The sequence below is a fragment of the Rhineura floridana genome, chromosome 10, assembly GCF_030035675.1.
Source record: "Rhineura floridana isolate rRhiFlo1 chromosome 10, rRhiFlo1.hap2, whole genome shotgun sequence".
NCBI classification, from domain to species: Eukaryota; Metazoa; Chordata; class Lepidosauria; order Squamata; family Rhineuridae; genus Rhineura; species Rhineura floridana.
This window is the reverse complement of record NC_084489.1, coordinates 67,367,999-67,384,060: the sequence shown is the minus strand read 5'-3', so window position 1 is coordinate 67,384,060 and position 16,062 is coordinate 67,367,999. Positions and strand designations below refer to the sequence as shown.

Sequence of the window (16,062 nt, the reverse complement as noted above, 5' to 3'; positions counted from 1 at the left end):
GGTTATGGGCCCAGATCCACAGCGCATTACACGGGAGTAAGTTGCTGGTCTGAACGGCAGACGGAGTTCCAGAGGGCAGCTTGATTGATTGTACCAGATGGAGGTGAGCAACATGGCTGTAAACCTGTCTGGGGGAGGCTTGCCAATGGAAAGATTGACGGAAAAGAATTATGGCAGCTGGAAGCCGAGGATGCGGGCTTTGCTGATAACAGAGGATTTATGGGACATTATAGATGGACCACCCCCGGTGGTATTGACCGTGGCCTGGAAGCGCAAAGATTAGAGGGCGCAGGCGTTTATAATCTTGGCTCTATCGGATTCTCAACTGATGTGTGTGAGAGATGAGCCGTCGGCTAACCAGATGTGGGATGCGTTGCAGGATTTGTCCCAGGAATGGCAGCGGAGGCAGAAGGCGCAGAGAGCCGAGCTGATGGAAGCTGTCAGAAGCAAGGAGGAGAAAAGTGCCGAACCGGAGGAGGCAGCCGAAAGCAAACAGGATTACAAGCAGCAGCTGTTAAAGGCTTGTTATGCCTGTGGGGCTCGTGGGCATCTCCGAAAAGACTGTGCAGTCAAGCGAAACTCCAGGGACGGAGGCTTGAAGCAGGGAAGTGTGAACTTTGTTTGTAAACAGAAGTCTCAAGTTTTAGGACCTGTTAACTGGCTTGTTGACAGCGGGGCAAGCCATATATTAATCAAAGACAGAAGTTTGTTTTATGCTTCAGAAGAAGTGCAGGATTTTGTGCAACTTGCGGATGGATCACAGAAACGGGTGGAAGCCCGAGGACTGGTGAGATTTAATAAACTTGGGATAATGTCAGAATGTTTGTTTGTTCCGGAATTGGCTCATAATATTTTATCAGTTCAAAAACTGGTGACTTCTGGGTATTGTGGAACATTTGATAGAGGAAAATGTTTTATGCAGAGAAGAGACAAAGTTGTCTGCCAGGGATTCATGACACAGGGGCAGTTTAGAATGACCATGGGTGTGAAGTGTGCTGATGCCTTGAGTTTAATGGGGCGGAAAGAGAATGACGGTCAGAGCTGTAAGAAGACAGCTGTTAAAAGCACACAGCCACAGTATTCATGTAATGCAGTCAGGCTGATGCCTGAAAGAGTGCATCGCAGCCGAGTTTTCAAGCCACGGGGTAAGAGACGTGGCAAACGTGCACCTAGAGCACAAGAGAATGCATATTTCAGAGTTTGGTGTCCAGAAACACAAGCGCAAACATTTAAACCAGATCTTGACATAAATCTGAAAGGCACGAAGACAAAGAGTCTGGTTTTGTCAGGAGCAAAGACAGGAGGTCTTGAATGTTTTGTGGATGCAGATCATGCAGGGGAACTGAGCAGTCGTAAGTCAACCTCTGGCATAGTTGTGATGTGGCACGGGTCATGCATTGACTGGAGCAGCAAGAAACAAAACATGGTGGCTGACATAATGACCAAGCCTTTGTGTGAGGAGAAATTTGGCAAACTGGTGACAAGGCTTGGAATGAGCCAAAGTTTGATTGAAGAAAGTTCTAGCTAAATGTACAGAGATGTTCTGAAATGTACTGTAATGTACTGAGATGTAATTTGGAACTGTATTGCAAGATGTATTGGAGAAATGTGTTGTTGTTATTGTTGTAATGAGTTACAGACATGATGGGAAAAAAGGGGGGATTGTTGACCATTGAACCGCACTGTCACTGAGTTTGTTTTCCATCAAGTCTGAAAAACTGTAACTAGGGGGAGTTATGTCTTTGCCCAGTCTGGGAACGGACTGCCAAGGCCGTTGCTATGGTAGCCATCGAGATAAACTGGGAAAAGTTCTAGCAGCTATCTGTGTTAAGCTGTGTCTTCTGTGTATTGCCTCTGAACTGAGAGGTTGTCTTCTGTGTTTACCTTTGAAGAGAGATGTACCAGAAGGGGGGTGACTGAAGAAACTCTACATGTATTTACTCTTAAGCCTTTGGCCATAATGTCTTAATAAAGACTCTTAACATGCTCTAATGCTCTGAAGAAGTTTCTTGCTCAACTTAACTCCAACGTAATGTATGCTGTTTCACGCAACAACGCACACATGTCAACACATGTATCTTGGCCATGGTGAAGATAGAATAAATACCTGAGAACAACTTAGAGGGAGGCTCTATCATGGAAATCTTCAGTAGATGTTGGGTGGCATCCTGAAACCTCGCTCTCTTTTCCGGCTTGATGAGGAGTGGAGAAGGAAGGAGGGAGTGGAGAGATGTCTAGGAGGAAGTAAAGGGAACTCTAGGTAAAGTCCCTGCCTGTGGGACTATACCACCCAGCGGTTCAAGGTGATGGCCTGCCATCTGTCCAAAAAAAGCTGCAGGTGACTTGCAACTTGGGGGGCATCATAACTGGTGTTTGTTGGCCCCAGGTGTGGGAACCTGAATCAAATTTTCCCAAGTACTGCTGTTGTTCTCTAGTGTTGAGATGCTGTCTGCCCCAGGAGGGGCAAGAGGACTGGTCTGGAGGAACAAAAGGATTGACTGGGAAAGTAATGATGGAATGACCTATGAAAGGAATGCTTATCTGCTCTCTTTTTGGAAGAAGGACTCTCCTTGAACTCCATCAAATCACCCTCCAGAGCTGTATCATCAAAGAGTTGGCCTCCTACACAGGGCTCAGTTACCAGATTGGGATGAAATGAATGATGGACCAGTCTCACTCCAGGCATATCAATCACAGGAAGCTTCAATTGATCCATAAGAGATTCTTCAAGAATGTATGGTATTTGTCAGCAGCCAGCACAGACTTTTTGTTTTGCAGAGGCACATCAGGTTCAGACTTAATGACTTTAGGGAGCATGGAGTGAAGTTTCACCACTCTAGATTTAGGCTTTGGATCAGGGCAGACTGCTGCCACCCTGGATAAGGATGGAGTAGAAGACTCCTCAGGAGTATTCATATCCAGGGCTACCATAGTTTTGCATAGCAAGGGAAGATAGTGGGAGTCCTGGAAAAGGCGGTTGGAAAAGACCTCTTCTGTCTCTGGCTCCTCAACTCCATTCCTCCTCATCTAGCACAATTTAGGGTCCTTTATCCTGTCAGGAGGGCCCCTTCCAGGTGGGTTAAAGCACAGCCTTTTGGCCATATCCCTAGGTACAGAATAGAGGTCTGGGAAAGCATGAGGCAGGTCCCTTGGAGCCCTAAATAAATGCTGTAAAGTGGGGGGGAGGTCCGGGCTGGGTTGAAGGATGAGACTGGCTGAGCAAGGCAGTGGAAATTATAGCAGTAGGAGGCGCCTGAGTTGAAGAAGGCAAGGTTTATAAGGTAGCAGCCAGGTCTCTAGACAGGGCAGCTAATAAGGCCTCCTTTAATTGCTGCAGCATGTGTGCAGAAAGCTATAATTGAGCAGGGAGAGATGGTTCTTGCAATGTAGAGAATAGACCAGTTGTAGAAGTGGACTGGGTTGCTTGGCTTGATAAAGGAGAATGCAGGAGTGGTTCCCTGCAGGCATCCTCAAAGCCTCTGAAGTCCTCAGGAGAAGAATGGAAAGTAAAGATGGTCCCCAGGTCCCCCAGGGGCTGCTCACCCTTATCATCTGAGATCTGCTCTTCAGTTCTTAAGGATCTGCACAGCAGGCATTGTAATTTATCTTTGGTCTTGGAACCTGTTGCCAAGATGCTTCCCCCCTCCTCCTCCAGAGTAATCCAACCCACTCCATAAGGAGAAGGTTAAGGTACCACTGTTGTCTCCTTGGTCCCGAAGGCCAGCCACGTTGATGTTGGATGTTGTATCTGGCGCAAGCAGATGCCCAGGATGCAGAACAGTATAGTGACAGGCTAGATGCCAGTTGAAGCAATGAGCCGGACAAGCAATAAGTTTAAGAGTTACTTTACTGACAATATATCACAGCTCTCTCTGTACAAACTCCTCGACCCCCACACTCACAAGTGTCTGCTGGCCCTCTATATAGATAAGGCCAGCTGCCCGAGCCTAGGTTGCTTAGCAACGTGTCCTTGAAGATGGCTCGAGCTCTGCCAACTTTCGCTTCTAAGTCACGTAGCTCACTTGTGGAAATTTAACCTCTGCTTTCTCAGTTTAATAGCCAACAATCCCCCACCTTAAATTTCCACATTCAGCCAGTTACATTTCTCTTCCATTCACATGTGTTACATTTTACATGTCATTACATTTACATCATTTGGTTTTATACTTCTGATACATTTCCTTTTATTTCAGTTTACATCACTTTCATTTGTAATACAGTTACTCCATTGCAATCTCAGCATCATTTTCATTATATTTCATTACTCTTCATGATTTCCATCATCCCACTTTTTCCAGTCACTGAAGTCTATATGTTTAATGGAATTTATTTTAAATCTAACAGGTGGAATACCTTTTGTTGTTCTCTCTGATCTGCGTGGTTGTATTTCTGCCTTAGTGTCTGTGTCTGTGTCAGGCGATTCCTCTGTTTCTCTCTCAGAGTTAGAACTCGATTCACTACTGCTGCCTGTTTCTTCTTGTTTTATTGGTACTGTGTCTGCCTGTTCTTGTTCATTACTACCTTCAGTGTTTCCCAACTCCACATATGTTTTCTCTTCCCAATCCTGCTCTATTGCTTGCACGCTTCTGCTTAACACTACAGACCTTTGTTTTGGCAGCCATATTCTGTAATACGTGTTTTCAAATCCCAGCATGTACCCTTTGTCTGCTCTCCTTTGCAGCTTCCCTGTCCTTTTATTTTTGGGAACATGTACCCAGCATTCTGCTCCAAACCTAATCAAATGGTTTAATCTGGGTTTTCTGTCATACAATTTCTGATAAGGAGACATTCCAGTGGCCTTATGGAATATTCTGTTTTGAATGTAAGCAGAATACAGAACACACTCTCCCCAGAAACCTTGTGTTAAAGAGGAGTCACATAGCATTGATCTTATTGAGTCCTGAAGCAACCTGTTCCAGCGTTCAGCTAACCCGTTCTGATGAGGACTATAAGGGGCTGTTAACTCCTGTTTTATTCCTCTTTTATCCAAGTATTCAGTAAAAGAGTGTCCTAAGAACTCTCCTCCTTGATCTGATCTTATTCTCTGTATTTTGACACCAAACTGCACTTCAATTTTTGTAATAAATCTTTTCAGTTTCTCTGCAGCTTCACTTTTAGCTTTTAGTAAATAAACAGTGCAGAATTTTGAAAAATCATCAACTATTGTCAGGAAATATCTTGCACCCCCCTGAGTAGGTTGAAATAGCCCCACTAAGTCCATGTGTATTAATTGATAAGGTGCATTTGTACTGGGCATGGCTTCTTTGTTCTTTGCAGCCACAACTGCCCTAGTTTGTTTACACACGTGGCAGTCTACATATTTTTCACAGTTTCTCAATGTCACATCATTACTGTTCTCTGTTGTTTTCACCACATTTTCATATCCTATATGGCCTAGTTTTCTGTGCCATAAATGAACACAATTATTATGGGGTTTCTTATTAGCACACATGAGTACATGATTTGTTTGTTTCACGTGTAAGAAGAACAATGAGTTCCTCACTATTCCTTTCATGAATATTTTTCCTCCTCTCATTACATGCACTGAACCCCTTTTGAACATTACTGTGAACCCCATTTCATTGAGTTTCGACACAGCCATAATGTTACATTCGATATCAGGAACAAACAGCACATCTGTCATAATGGTATTGAAACCTGCTAATTTCACTGTACCCCTACTTTTGATCAGTTTCTTAGATCCATCAGCCATTATTACATGATCCTCTACGTCACAAAATGTATGAAACATAGATTTATCTTTGATTATACTATTTGTTGCCCCACTGTCAATTGCCCATAAATCTTTACAGTTATTTCCCTGCTCATTGTTAATACATTGCTTATTCTTACTAGCATAGATCACCTGTACACATGGTTTTCTTCCTCTTTCTCTTCTTCTTGCTTCACAATTCCTTTGAAGATGTTGCTTGGAACCACAAAAATAACATGCCTTTTGTCCATACAGTCTCTCTTGTGCAGCTTTGTTGTTCTGCTTTTCCACGTTGTGTTTAGACTCAGTCTTTTCCTGCTTTGCCATTTCCTGCCTCCTTTGAAATTCTTGTAAAAATTTGCCTTCTATATAATCCATATTGAGATATGCATCGTCCATTGCTTCCAAAGAGCTCACCAAACAATCATAACTTGAATCTAGTGAAGCTAATGTGATATACACTTTTTGCGTTTGAGAATGTTCAATTTCACGTTCTGACAACTCAGTAAACAGTCTGTTTATTTCCAACAAATGCTCTGACATGGTTGTATCTCCAGATAAGCACATCTGGTACAATCTTCTGGCAAGATATATTTTAGAACTGGCAGTCTTTTTCACATGAATATTTCTTAAAGTTTCCCAGGTTCCCTTAGCTGTTGTTGCATCACCCACGTGCAGTAATTGAGAATCATCAATAGCAAGAACAATTAACGCCTTTGCCCTCTCATCCAGCCTTCTCCAATCTGCTGGAATAGGCACCCCGGCGGGTGGGTCTTCTGCGATAGCTTTCCACAGGTCTTCTTTCACTAGAAAAGCCTGCATTCTCTGTTTCCAAGTGCCATAATTTTTCCCTGTCAGCCTTTCCAAGGGAATCCCGGCCGATAACGTAACAGACATACTTTCACTTTTCACAGTTCACCGCCTTTGTAATTAGAGCTTCTCACCTCTGTCCTTCAGTCAGGTTTTTTTTTCCCACGGCTCTCTCACAGCTTTCAGCTCAGCTTTCGGTTTCTCCGTCTCTCTGCTGTTTTACTCGCTGGTCTGCAGTTCTGGCTTTTCTCTGCCGCTTTTCTGCAATCCTCAGCACCAGGTAATCCTCAGCACCAGGTAATCCTCAGCACCAGGTAATCCTCAGCACCAGGTAACCATCAGCACCAGGTAACCATCCTCTGCTACCACTTGTTGGATGTTGTATCTGGCGCAAGCAGATGCCCAGGATGCAGAACAGTATAGTGACAGGCTAGATGCCAGTTGAAGCAATGAGCCGGACAAGCAATAAGTTTAAGAGTTACTTTACTGACAATATATCACAGCTCTCTCTGTACAAACTCCTCGACCCCCACACTCACAAGTGTCTGCTGGCCCTCTATATAGATAAGGCCAGCTGCCCGAGCCTAGGTTGCTTAGCAACGTGTCCTTGAAGATGGCTCGAGCTCTGCCAACTTTCGCTTCTAAGTCACGTAGCTCACTTGTGGAAATTTAACCTCTGCTTTCTCGGTTTAATAGCCAACAGTTGAAAGGTCTCGGGGAGCAGAAACTAATAGGCACTCCCAAAGACTCCCTGCCCATAACTGTAGAACAGATCAAAGAACCCTCTAGTCTGGAGGAAGAGGGGCTGGTGCTTAGTGGGTGGTTCTCCACTAAGGCTGTTGACGAGGCTTGAAACTCCCTTCCTCAACACACACATAAATTGCACTTTCATACTGGCCAAGGGAGAGCAAAATAACTGGGAAGGGAAGGAAACAAATGTACACAAAACAAAAAGGAGAGGAGAATAAACACTTACAATTAGCAGAAAACAAGGATAATATATATGGGTAATTTAGAGCACTAAAGAACCCTACTGTCAATGACCATAGGCAAGGCCAGACTGGAAGGTGAGATGACTCCTCCCCCTGGAGAGGAGGCAAATGATTCTGGACCTGAATGTCAGCCCAGTGGGAGGTATCATCCTTACAAGATAATGTCCTCTACTGCCAAAAGGCAAAAAGCAAGAGGTAGTGGTTTCTTTGTCCCTTGGTGGAAAAAGAATAGAATGGTAGCCAGAGGTAGGTAGGCTGAGGGAAAAAATAGACACAGAAGGAGCTCTCTCGTGTGTGTGCGTGCGTGCGTGCACTTTAAAAAGGAATGAAGGTGGAGTGAGACCAGACTTGGAGAATGTAACACACCAAAACAGGTAAACAACAGGGGGGAAAAACAAGTGTTAGTTGACTGGAGCAGAGAGAGTGAATACAACTACAGTTGGTGAGGGCAGAAAAGAACAGTCTGCTGAGCTTAACGTGAAAACCAGAAGATTCTGCAAAGCCAAACAGCACTATTCTGCGGAGTTCAAGTCCTACCTGAGTTCATCTTACATACACAAGAAAAACAAGATGATCCGAAGAAGCCCCCAGATTACAGCATGAGCAGTACTGCCTTAATTTAAATGTTTTAGAAAGCATGCAGGGTTTTTTTTAGGTATTTCTCTAAAAATATAGACAGATTGGGGATGAAATGGATGTGCCAGTGCAAGGGTCATGGACTGGATCAAGACTGCTTCAGCCACCCCTAAGGGTGGCTAACGTTTTTTGGATTGAGGGTCACATTGACTCTGGGAACCACACATCAAAGTAAACATCACCAAAGTATTAATGTAGGTGTAACCATTTTTTTAAAGGACCAATTTTGTGAGTTTATTTAACGTTGCACCATCAGCAGATGTGTGGACATGGACTGAAGGTATATAGGCTTGAACAGAAGTATGCTCCCCATCATACCACTATGTCCTACATGACTCTACCCCATTTCAGGCAATCCACTGGCAGATGTATATACCACCATAATATTCTGCCAGCATATTTGGGGGCATTTTGCCAGTGTATCTATTTTGGTATCAGCATATGTGGAATTCTGCTTCGACAGTAAGTTTTCTGTGAAATCCTATAGTCTCTCAGCCTACAGATCACAGGTCTGAGCATAGGTCTGTCCTGGTCTTTGACAATATTATAGACATCCACTATGATGATCTGCAAAGAACCCATGAAAACATACTGAGAACTACTACCAGATAATGGCCAAGGTCCTCTCTGACCCCTCTCAGTGAAGCTTTATGATAGCCAAATGTACCCCATACCTCCCACACAGTAACAGTGCTGGATGGCCAATTCAGCAGCACAGCCCAAGATCCACCAATTCCAGACTTGCTCATCCTTGCAGATTTGGGGTTTGGATTGTGCCATAAAACGATCATTTAGAATGTTAGCTAGCCTCAATGGAACCCAGATACCAACATTTATTCATCACTTTTCAAGATAGTAACCAAATGCCAATATAAGAACAAATACCCTTTCAGCTAAATTTCATCCTGGCTATTTAAAAAATTATTACCAGTCATGAAAAGATTCCCTAAAAATATGTACGTGTATTCTATATTGACTAGACTATAGAACACCTCTGTCACAAAGACCATTCACTTTAATTGGGTTTGCAACACTGACAAAATATGTGCATGATGTCTCCTTAAAAAATCTTGAAGTCATTTTATATTATTAGTATCATCATCATTATCCATTTTTCCTCCCAAAGGATCCCAGGGTGGCAAACATCAACAAAACAATTTAACAATATACACAATACGTGATGGAAAGTCTCTCTCCACACGAACCTACCTGTACATTACGCTCAACATCAAAGGTCCGCCTCCGGGTGCTTACTCTGAGGGAAGCTCGGAGGATGGCAACAAGAGAGAGGGCCTTCTCAGTGGTGGCCCCCAAATTATGGAATGATCTCCCTGATGAGGTGCGCCTGGTGGCAACCCTGTTATCTTTTCAGCACCAGGTCAAGACTGTCCTCTTCTCCCAGGCATTTTAACGTATTTGAATAAGGTGTTTTTAACTTGCTTATCGGTTTTTATGGGTTTTAATGGTTTAAATTTGTATACTTGTTTTTAATGTTTTTAATTGTTGTAAACTGCCCAGAGAGCTTCGGCTATAGGGCAGTATATAAATGCAATAAATAAATAAACAAACAAGAAAAAATATATTAAAAACAGTTTAAAACATTCCAAAAACACAATTACAATTAAAAATATTCTAAAACACAATAAAAAATATTAAATACTACTTGCCACTGGGTCTTATAAATAAAGTTCTTTGTGAAGCATGACGCTGTATTTCTTGCATGCTGTTCACGGTTGCCTTTAGATCTTCAGTCAAATGGCATCTTTCCTCAGTTAGTTCCTGAAGTTTTTGTACTACAAAATTATTTCAGACCACTTCGTAAGAGAACACCAATATATTTAAAATAACATTCAGTACAGTTTTGCAGTAGATATACAATATCATCTGGAAATGTTTAATAGTAGTACTTAGCATTTTAGCACTTGTTGAAAGCTCAAAGAACTTATATTATTATCTCAACAATCCATTCATGAACCCTATAGGGTCATCTCACTGTATAGTTATCCCTATTTTGCACAAAACCGGAGGTGGATTGCTTGCTACTGAAGGCAAAAGTCTTCCCTGATAAGGTACATGCCATTCCACCTCTCACTCATTTTGAGTGAAAGGGAGCAAGAACTACAGTGGGTAACTGAACTGAATGTGAATATAAAGAGTGTGATGCATATAAAAAAAATTTTTTTTACCATTTATACTGTCTGGCTGGAGAGATGCAAGCATTTCTGCTTGTTGTAGATCTTTCAGATTTGAATCTAGTTTTTCTTGCAAAAGTTTTTTCTTCTCAGATAATGAAGATAGTTTCATTTCTGCAAGGAAATGCCTTAGAATCATTATAAATTGTTATTCCAAAGTCTAAAATTTGAAAAAGATACTTCAAAGTAAGTCCCATTGAAATCAGTTGAAACTACTTTAGTGTAAACATGGATAGGACTGGGCTGCACAGTTTATATATAGTACTAAACCATGGATGGTACATAAAACTATCTTAATGCAACTGTATCCCTTAAATGACCCTTTTATACAAGTAATTGAGGTAACACATGCTAAGGCTAGTAAAATGCTTAGAAACTGATGGTCAGATGAATCCCTAATCCAGAACAGAAGCACACTTCTTTAAAGAAAATGGGTATAATTTTGTGATTGACAGCTCTAGCTTCCATCCAGGGAATAAAGTTACAATGGCTCTCTCTTTTTTATTATTTTAACTTCCAATCACAGTGCTTTTGGGAAAGATGAAGAAGGAACTAATTAGTGTCAACGGAGCAGAGAACAAACCAGAGAAATCCACAGTTTTTCATTCATTTTGAACTCCTAAACACCTGCTCTCATCCTTCTGAATGTTTGCAGATTCCTTATCTAGGATCACCTCTATGATTTATAGTATTTTCATACAAATTCCCTAAAAAAATCACATGGGGATATGCAAATCCCTTTCCCTCCAAAAAACATACAGAAAAACACAACTTTAAAACCTTGCAAAAAATTCCCTGCACCTACAGTATATATCTGAAATTTGATGTTTTGTCTTCTCAAAAGGGGCAAGTACTCCTGTAAATTAGTTCTTTTTTAAAAAAAATCCATATTTAAAGGTTACTTGACTGAAAAAAACTGCATCTTTCTGTCTGAAATTTGGCAAGCTCATCCCTAAGGATTTGCCATGCTTGCACATTTAATTCAATTTGTCAAAAAGAAAAAGGTTATAGCTATTTGTTTATTTCCCTATGATAGTCAATGGGAAGACATAAAGCTTTGGATTTTTCGAGGCAAGGTTCTGATTTAGACCAAAGACAAAGTGGGTGTCCTCCAAAGCAATCTGAGCTGAATGAACCTAGTTTCCTCCTCTGAAAATAGCTCCAATTCAGCAACAGCATTCTAGCTGGCAGCACAACCAGGAACAGATGGGTCAGCCTCTTGGCTCTTGCAGTTGAGGAGAACCCATATGTGGGACTGCACAGAGACAATGAACAGTAATTACTAAGCTGGAAATATATATATATCACTTATTCTTTCGCTATGAATCCCAGTGTGCCATAATCCTCACTTTCTCAATGAATACTTAAAAGAAAAGTGAATTCTAGTCTATGAAAATTTGTGCCATAAAAAATCTGCTATTCTTTAAAGGTGCCACAAGTCTCTTTATTGTTTTGGCAACTATAGATTAAGATGGAATTTAAAAGAGAAATTTTAGCTTCCACTGATTCTTCCATTCAGGGCAAATTCTGCTATTCTCAGAGCATCCCCATATTACACTGCAATATAGACCTGCATTATGATATACTGACAGGTAATATGTTCAGTGATGTGTTAAAACCATGGATTATAGCTAATGTTAGTTCTGCTCAGAGCAGACACATTAAATACTCTGAATAGAGCTAACATTGGATGCAACAATGAATCCATTTGGACTGACTTGTGAGATAGTTTCAAGGAAAGGGTAATTCATAAGATAAGGATAAATTGCTTGTGTCCCGTTATTTACCTTAATGGATTTACCTATTATGAATTTCAAAAGTTATATTTGTGGGAGTTTTTAATAATGGAGGACATAAATTACCCTCGGTGACTATTCTAATGACAACAGAGTATACAGTGGATGCATTCACCCTGAAGTCTGCTGTCTCTTGCAAGGCCTGGAGCATAAGTTTGCACCATTTGCAGATCCTGCTGATTTTTTTCTAGATGTGCAGCCAATACCTTTCTTTGCTCTTTAAGCTCTTCTATCTTTTTATCTGTGAAAACACAAACACTTTGTACACTTCATGTAGATTATACTGAATGTATATTTCATACTGAATAGTACTTTGTGCTTTTGATAATAATCTGCCTTAAACAAATGTACCAATGAACACCTATGTTATATCATCCATTCATATGCATATTCCACTTAATTTGCTCATGAAACAAGCAGTAACCCCCAAAAATAGTAAAATAGAATAAACTGATGAAATTCATCCATAAACACAACAACTGTGTAAAGCAGAGAACATAGTTAACAATATCTGTATGATAATGGAATAAAGCCAATTATCTCCAGCATTATACTATAACACTAAAGGACTTCCTAAAAAAAGGTTTTATGCAAAGTCTATTTTAAAAACTGTGAGAAAAACAGCAGGTGCCAGGAGAAGTTCCAAACAGCAGGTGCCACAGCAAAGCAAATCCTAAAGCTTGCCCCTACAATCCGGATGACCCAGAATGAAGGAACACACAACACGGCCTTACCAAGGGATCTTAAAGCATGAAGGAAATTACATTGGAAGAGATGCTCCTTGAGATATCCTGATCACAGCTCACTAACCTGGGTCAATAAACTGTGTTAGATATTAGCACTAACACATGCATGGGAAGTAGGAAAGAACACTATAGCAGCCCTGTAAAGGACTACTCCCATGGGGTAGAACATTAATCCCCCAGAACCATTTTCTACAACATCCCCTGATGATGGTTGTCCACCAGTTTATTCCTAACCAGACCTTATACCAGACAGGCACAGCAATCCAATTTGAAGAAAGCCAGCAGAGCCGGCGCAGGACCAGCGGAAGAGGCCACCACATCCAATCCCTGTTCAGGAGCCACTGGGAGGGGAGGATGTTGGCTGTTTCCTTCCACCATCCCTTTTCCTGGCATATTGACTACCAGGATAGAGGGCTGCAGAAGCAAGCCAAATGGCTCTGGATGCATCCCTTTTGGGGCCTTCTACAGGCAGCACCCTGGTGGCAGCAGTCAGGAGGAATTCTACCAGTGGAGACCAGTGGCATCAACACCCTTCCTCCTCTGTAGTAACTATGTCACAATCAGCAGCCCCTCAGCCCAATGTAAACAGCAGTTGGATTGCGCCCTCAGTGGGGCTCAGATAATGTGTTTCATCTCAGGGAACCGGTAGCTGAACAGGTATGACCTGCCCTATTACTTTGCTCAGAAATGGAAAATTTGAGAAAGGTCTATAATTTCTGAGGGTTTGTAAAAATTTGTATTATTATTCTTATCGATGAAACTATTACAACTGAACTCAATACAAATCATAAGTAATACAGTGAGTGTTTTTATTAAAGGAAAATAAAATGAATGATTGTCATTCATCCCAACATTGTCCTTGCTTAAATTTCATTTTGTTATTATAATCCACAATGCTTACACAGGTAAGTAAAAAGCAAGTTATACAGACTTGGTAAGCACAACAACGATATTAAGAAAACATTCCCAGTCTACCACCCACCCGTGCCTAGAGTTCATCTGAGGACACAGAGTTCAGACATAATAACAATAAATCAAAGGAGTGAATTGATGCCATAGGAGAAATTATATTTGTTGCTTGTTTTTGCAAGTAGTTGTCAGTCCCTGTCCCATCTGTTTTAAAAACTGCATATAAAGTAATTCACAAACATTTCTTGGATTGGAAAAGCCACTCACTTAACCATTGTTCCATACCTGCCTTTAGTAATAGGTGGCATTGCTTTTCTTTGAATAGTCATAAAAGAAATAAAAGTTTACCACGTTGCATACGAGTTTGGATTTGTTTGTCCTCAAAATAATTTGATGAGTTAATTTTCTGCCACCGTGATGATCCATACTTTTTTATACCAAAAGCCCAGGATTAGGCCAGCAGAAATTTTTCAGTGCTGGGATATGACTAGCTTTGCTAAAAGTTAAAATAAGGAACCGTTTTACTCACCAGAAAGGTGTTTCTCAGTGGGCACCAGGACACCGCCAAGTGGGTATTGTCTTTCTTGCTAGTGCTTGAGGCAGGAAAGAGTTAACACTCCAAACAGACCATTAATGCAGCCCCTCCCACGGAGTGCTAGTTCACCGTCTGGCCAAGCTTAAAAATATAAACTTATACATATCTAAAAAAACATGACAACATTAACTGTAATTATCATAAAAACATACACTTTACATTTAAGTTGTAAAAATAACTATTCAGTCTCTACTCAGAGCGACTGCCACCTCCATTGAATGATACATGCGATAGGAGTGATCACTGACCCTTCAGAGTCCACCCGTTTGATTATAATGTTTCCTGTCGTTTGTATCCCAGGGTGGGCCTTGGCGGTGTCCTGGTGCCCACAGAGAAACACCTTTCTGGTGAGTAAAATGGTTCCTTCTCCAGTGGGCACCAGGACACCCCAAGTGCGATGTTCCAAAGCTGACATATTGATTGGGTGGGTACATAAATGTTTAATGATCACTCAGCACCTGCTGAATAACTCGCCTCCCAAAGGCTGCTTCAGCTGAAGCATAAATATCTATTTTATAATGTTTAGTAAAAGTATTTGGAGTGCCCAAGTGACCGCCCTACATATTTCTTGAAGAGGTGCATTTGTTGAATAAGCTGCAGTGGCAGCTGCTGCTCTTGTGGAATGAGCAATGATGCCTGAAGGTAATGGTATGTTTAGAGAACTGTATGCTAAGGCAATGTAGCCCTTAATCCATCTCGCCAAAGCAGAGGAGGACACCTTTTTACCGAGAGTAGTTGGGTGGTAAGAAACAAACGAAGAATCAGTTTGCCTTATTGGCCTAGTCCTATGTATATATACTTTAAGTGCTCTCCTCACACCTAATGAATGCCAAGCGTGCTCTAGAGGATGCTTTGGCAAAGGACAAAATGTTGGCAATACTAATTCCTGCTGACAGTGAAAAGCTGAATTAACTTTTGGAACAAAAGTAGAATCTGTTCTCAAAATGACTCTGTCAGTATGGAAGATACATAGATGTTTTGCCACCGAGAGAGCTTTGAGTTCAGATACTCATCTAGCTGATGTTATTGCTATGAGGAATAACACTTTGAATGAAAGTATTCGTAACGTAGACATTTTCAATGGTTCAAATGGTGGTTTTTGGAGAGCTGCCAAGACCTTCTGAAGATTCCATGTTGGAAATCAATGATGAACAGGTGCCGACAATAGTGAAGCCCCTCTTAGAAATTGTTTCATATAAGGATGAGATCCCAGTGATGCATAAGAAGATTTAGACAGTACCGTTGACAACGCAGATTCTTGTCTTCTCAAAGTATTGGGTCTCAACCCATTCTTCAAACCATCATTTAAAAAGGATAACACCTCTGTAATTCCCGACTTCCTAGCTGTAACATGATTCCTACTACACCATTTCAAAAATGCCGCCCAGGTATACTGGTAATTTCTTATTGTGGACGGTCTTCTAGATGCCAATATTGTGGTTACCACTTCCGTTGGCAATCCAGCCCTCAGCAGTTTGCCCCACTTAACTTCCATGTGGTTAAGCTCAACCATTGCAGATCGGGGTGGCAAAGCGGCCCTTGTAGCAGCAAATCTGGTCGAAGAGGCAGATGCCATGGGGGCTCGACAGATAGGTTGACTAGCTCTAAGAACCATGGCCTCCTTGGCCAATCTGGTGCTACTAGAACAACATTGGCCCTCTCCATCCTTACCT

General features: G+C 41.5%; 1 protein-coding gene across 1 annotated transcript in view; it reads right to left on the bottom strand.

The window, feature by feature from the left end:
• CCDC7 (coiled-coil domain containing 7) overlaps positions 1-16,062 on the bottom strand; it is a 430,640-nt gene that overhangs the window by 239,851 nt on the left and 174,727 nt on the right. The window contains exons 27-29 of the mRNA XM_061586654.1: positions 12,255-12,380; positions 10,338-10,457; positions 9,819-9,944 (exon numbers count right to left, since the gene is read on the bottom strand). Coding sequence (XP_061442638.1) covers positions 9,819-9,944; positions 10,338-10,457; positions 12,255-12,380 — 372 coding nt within the window. The remainder of the gene's footprint in view (positions 1-9,818; positions 9,945-10,337; positions 10,458-12,254; positions 12,381-16,062) is intronic.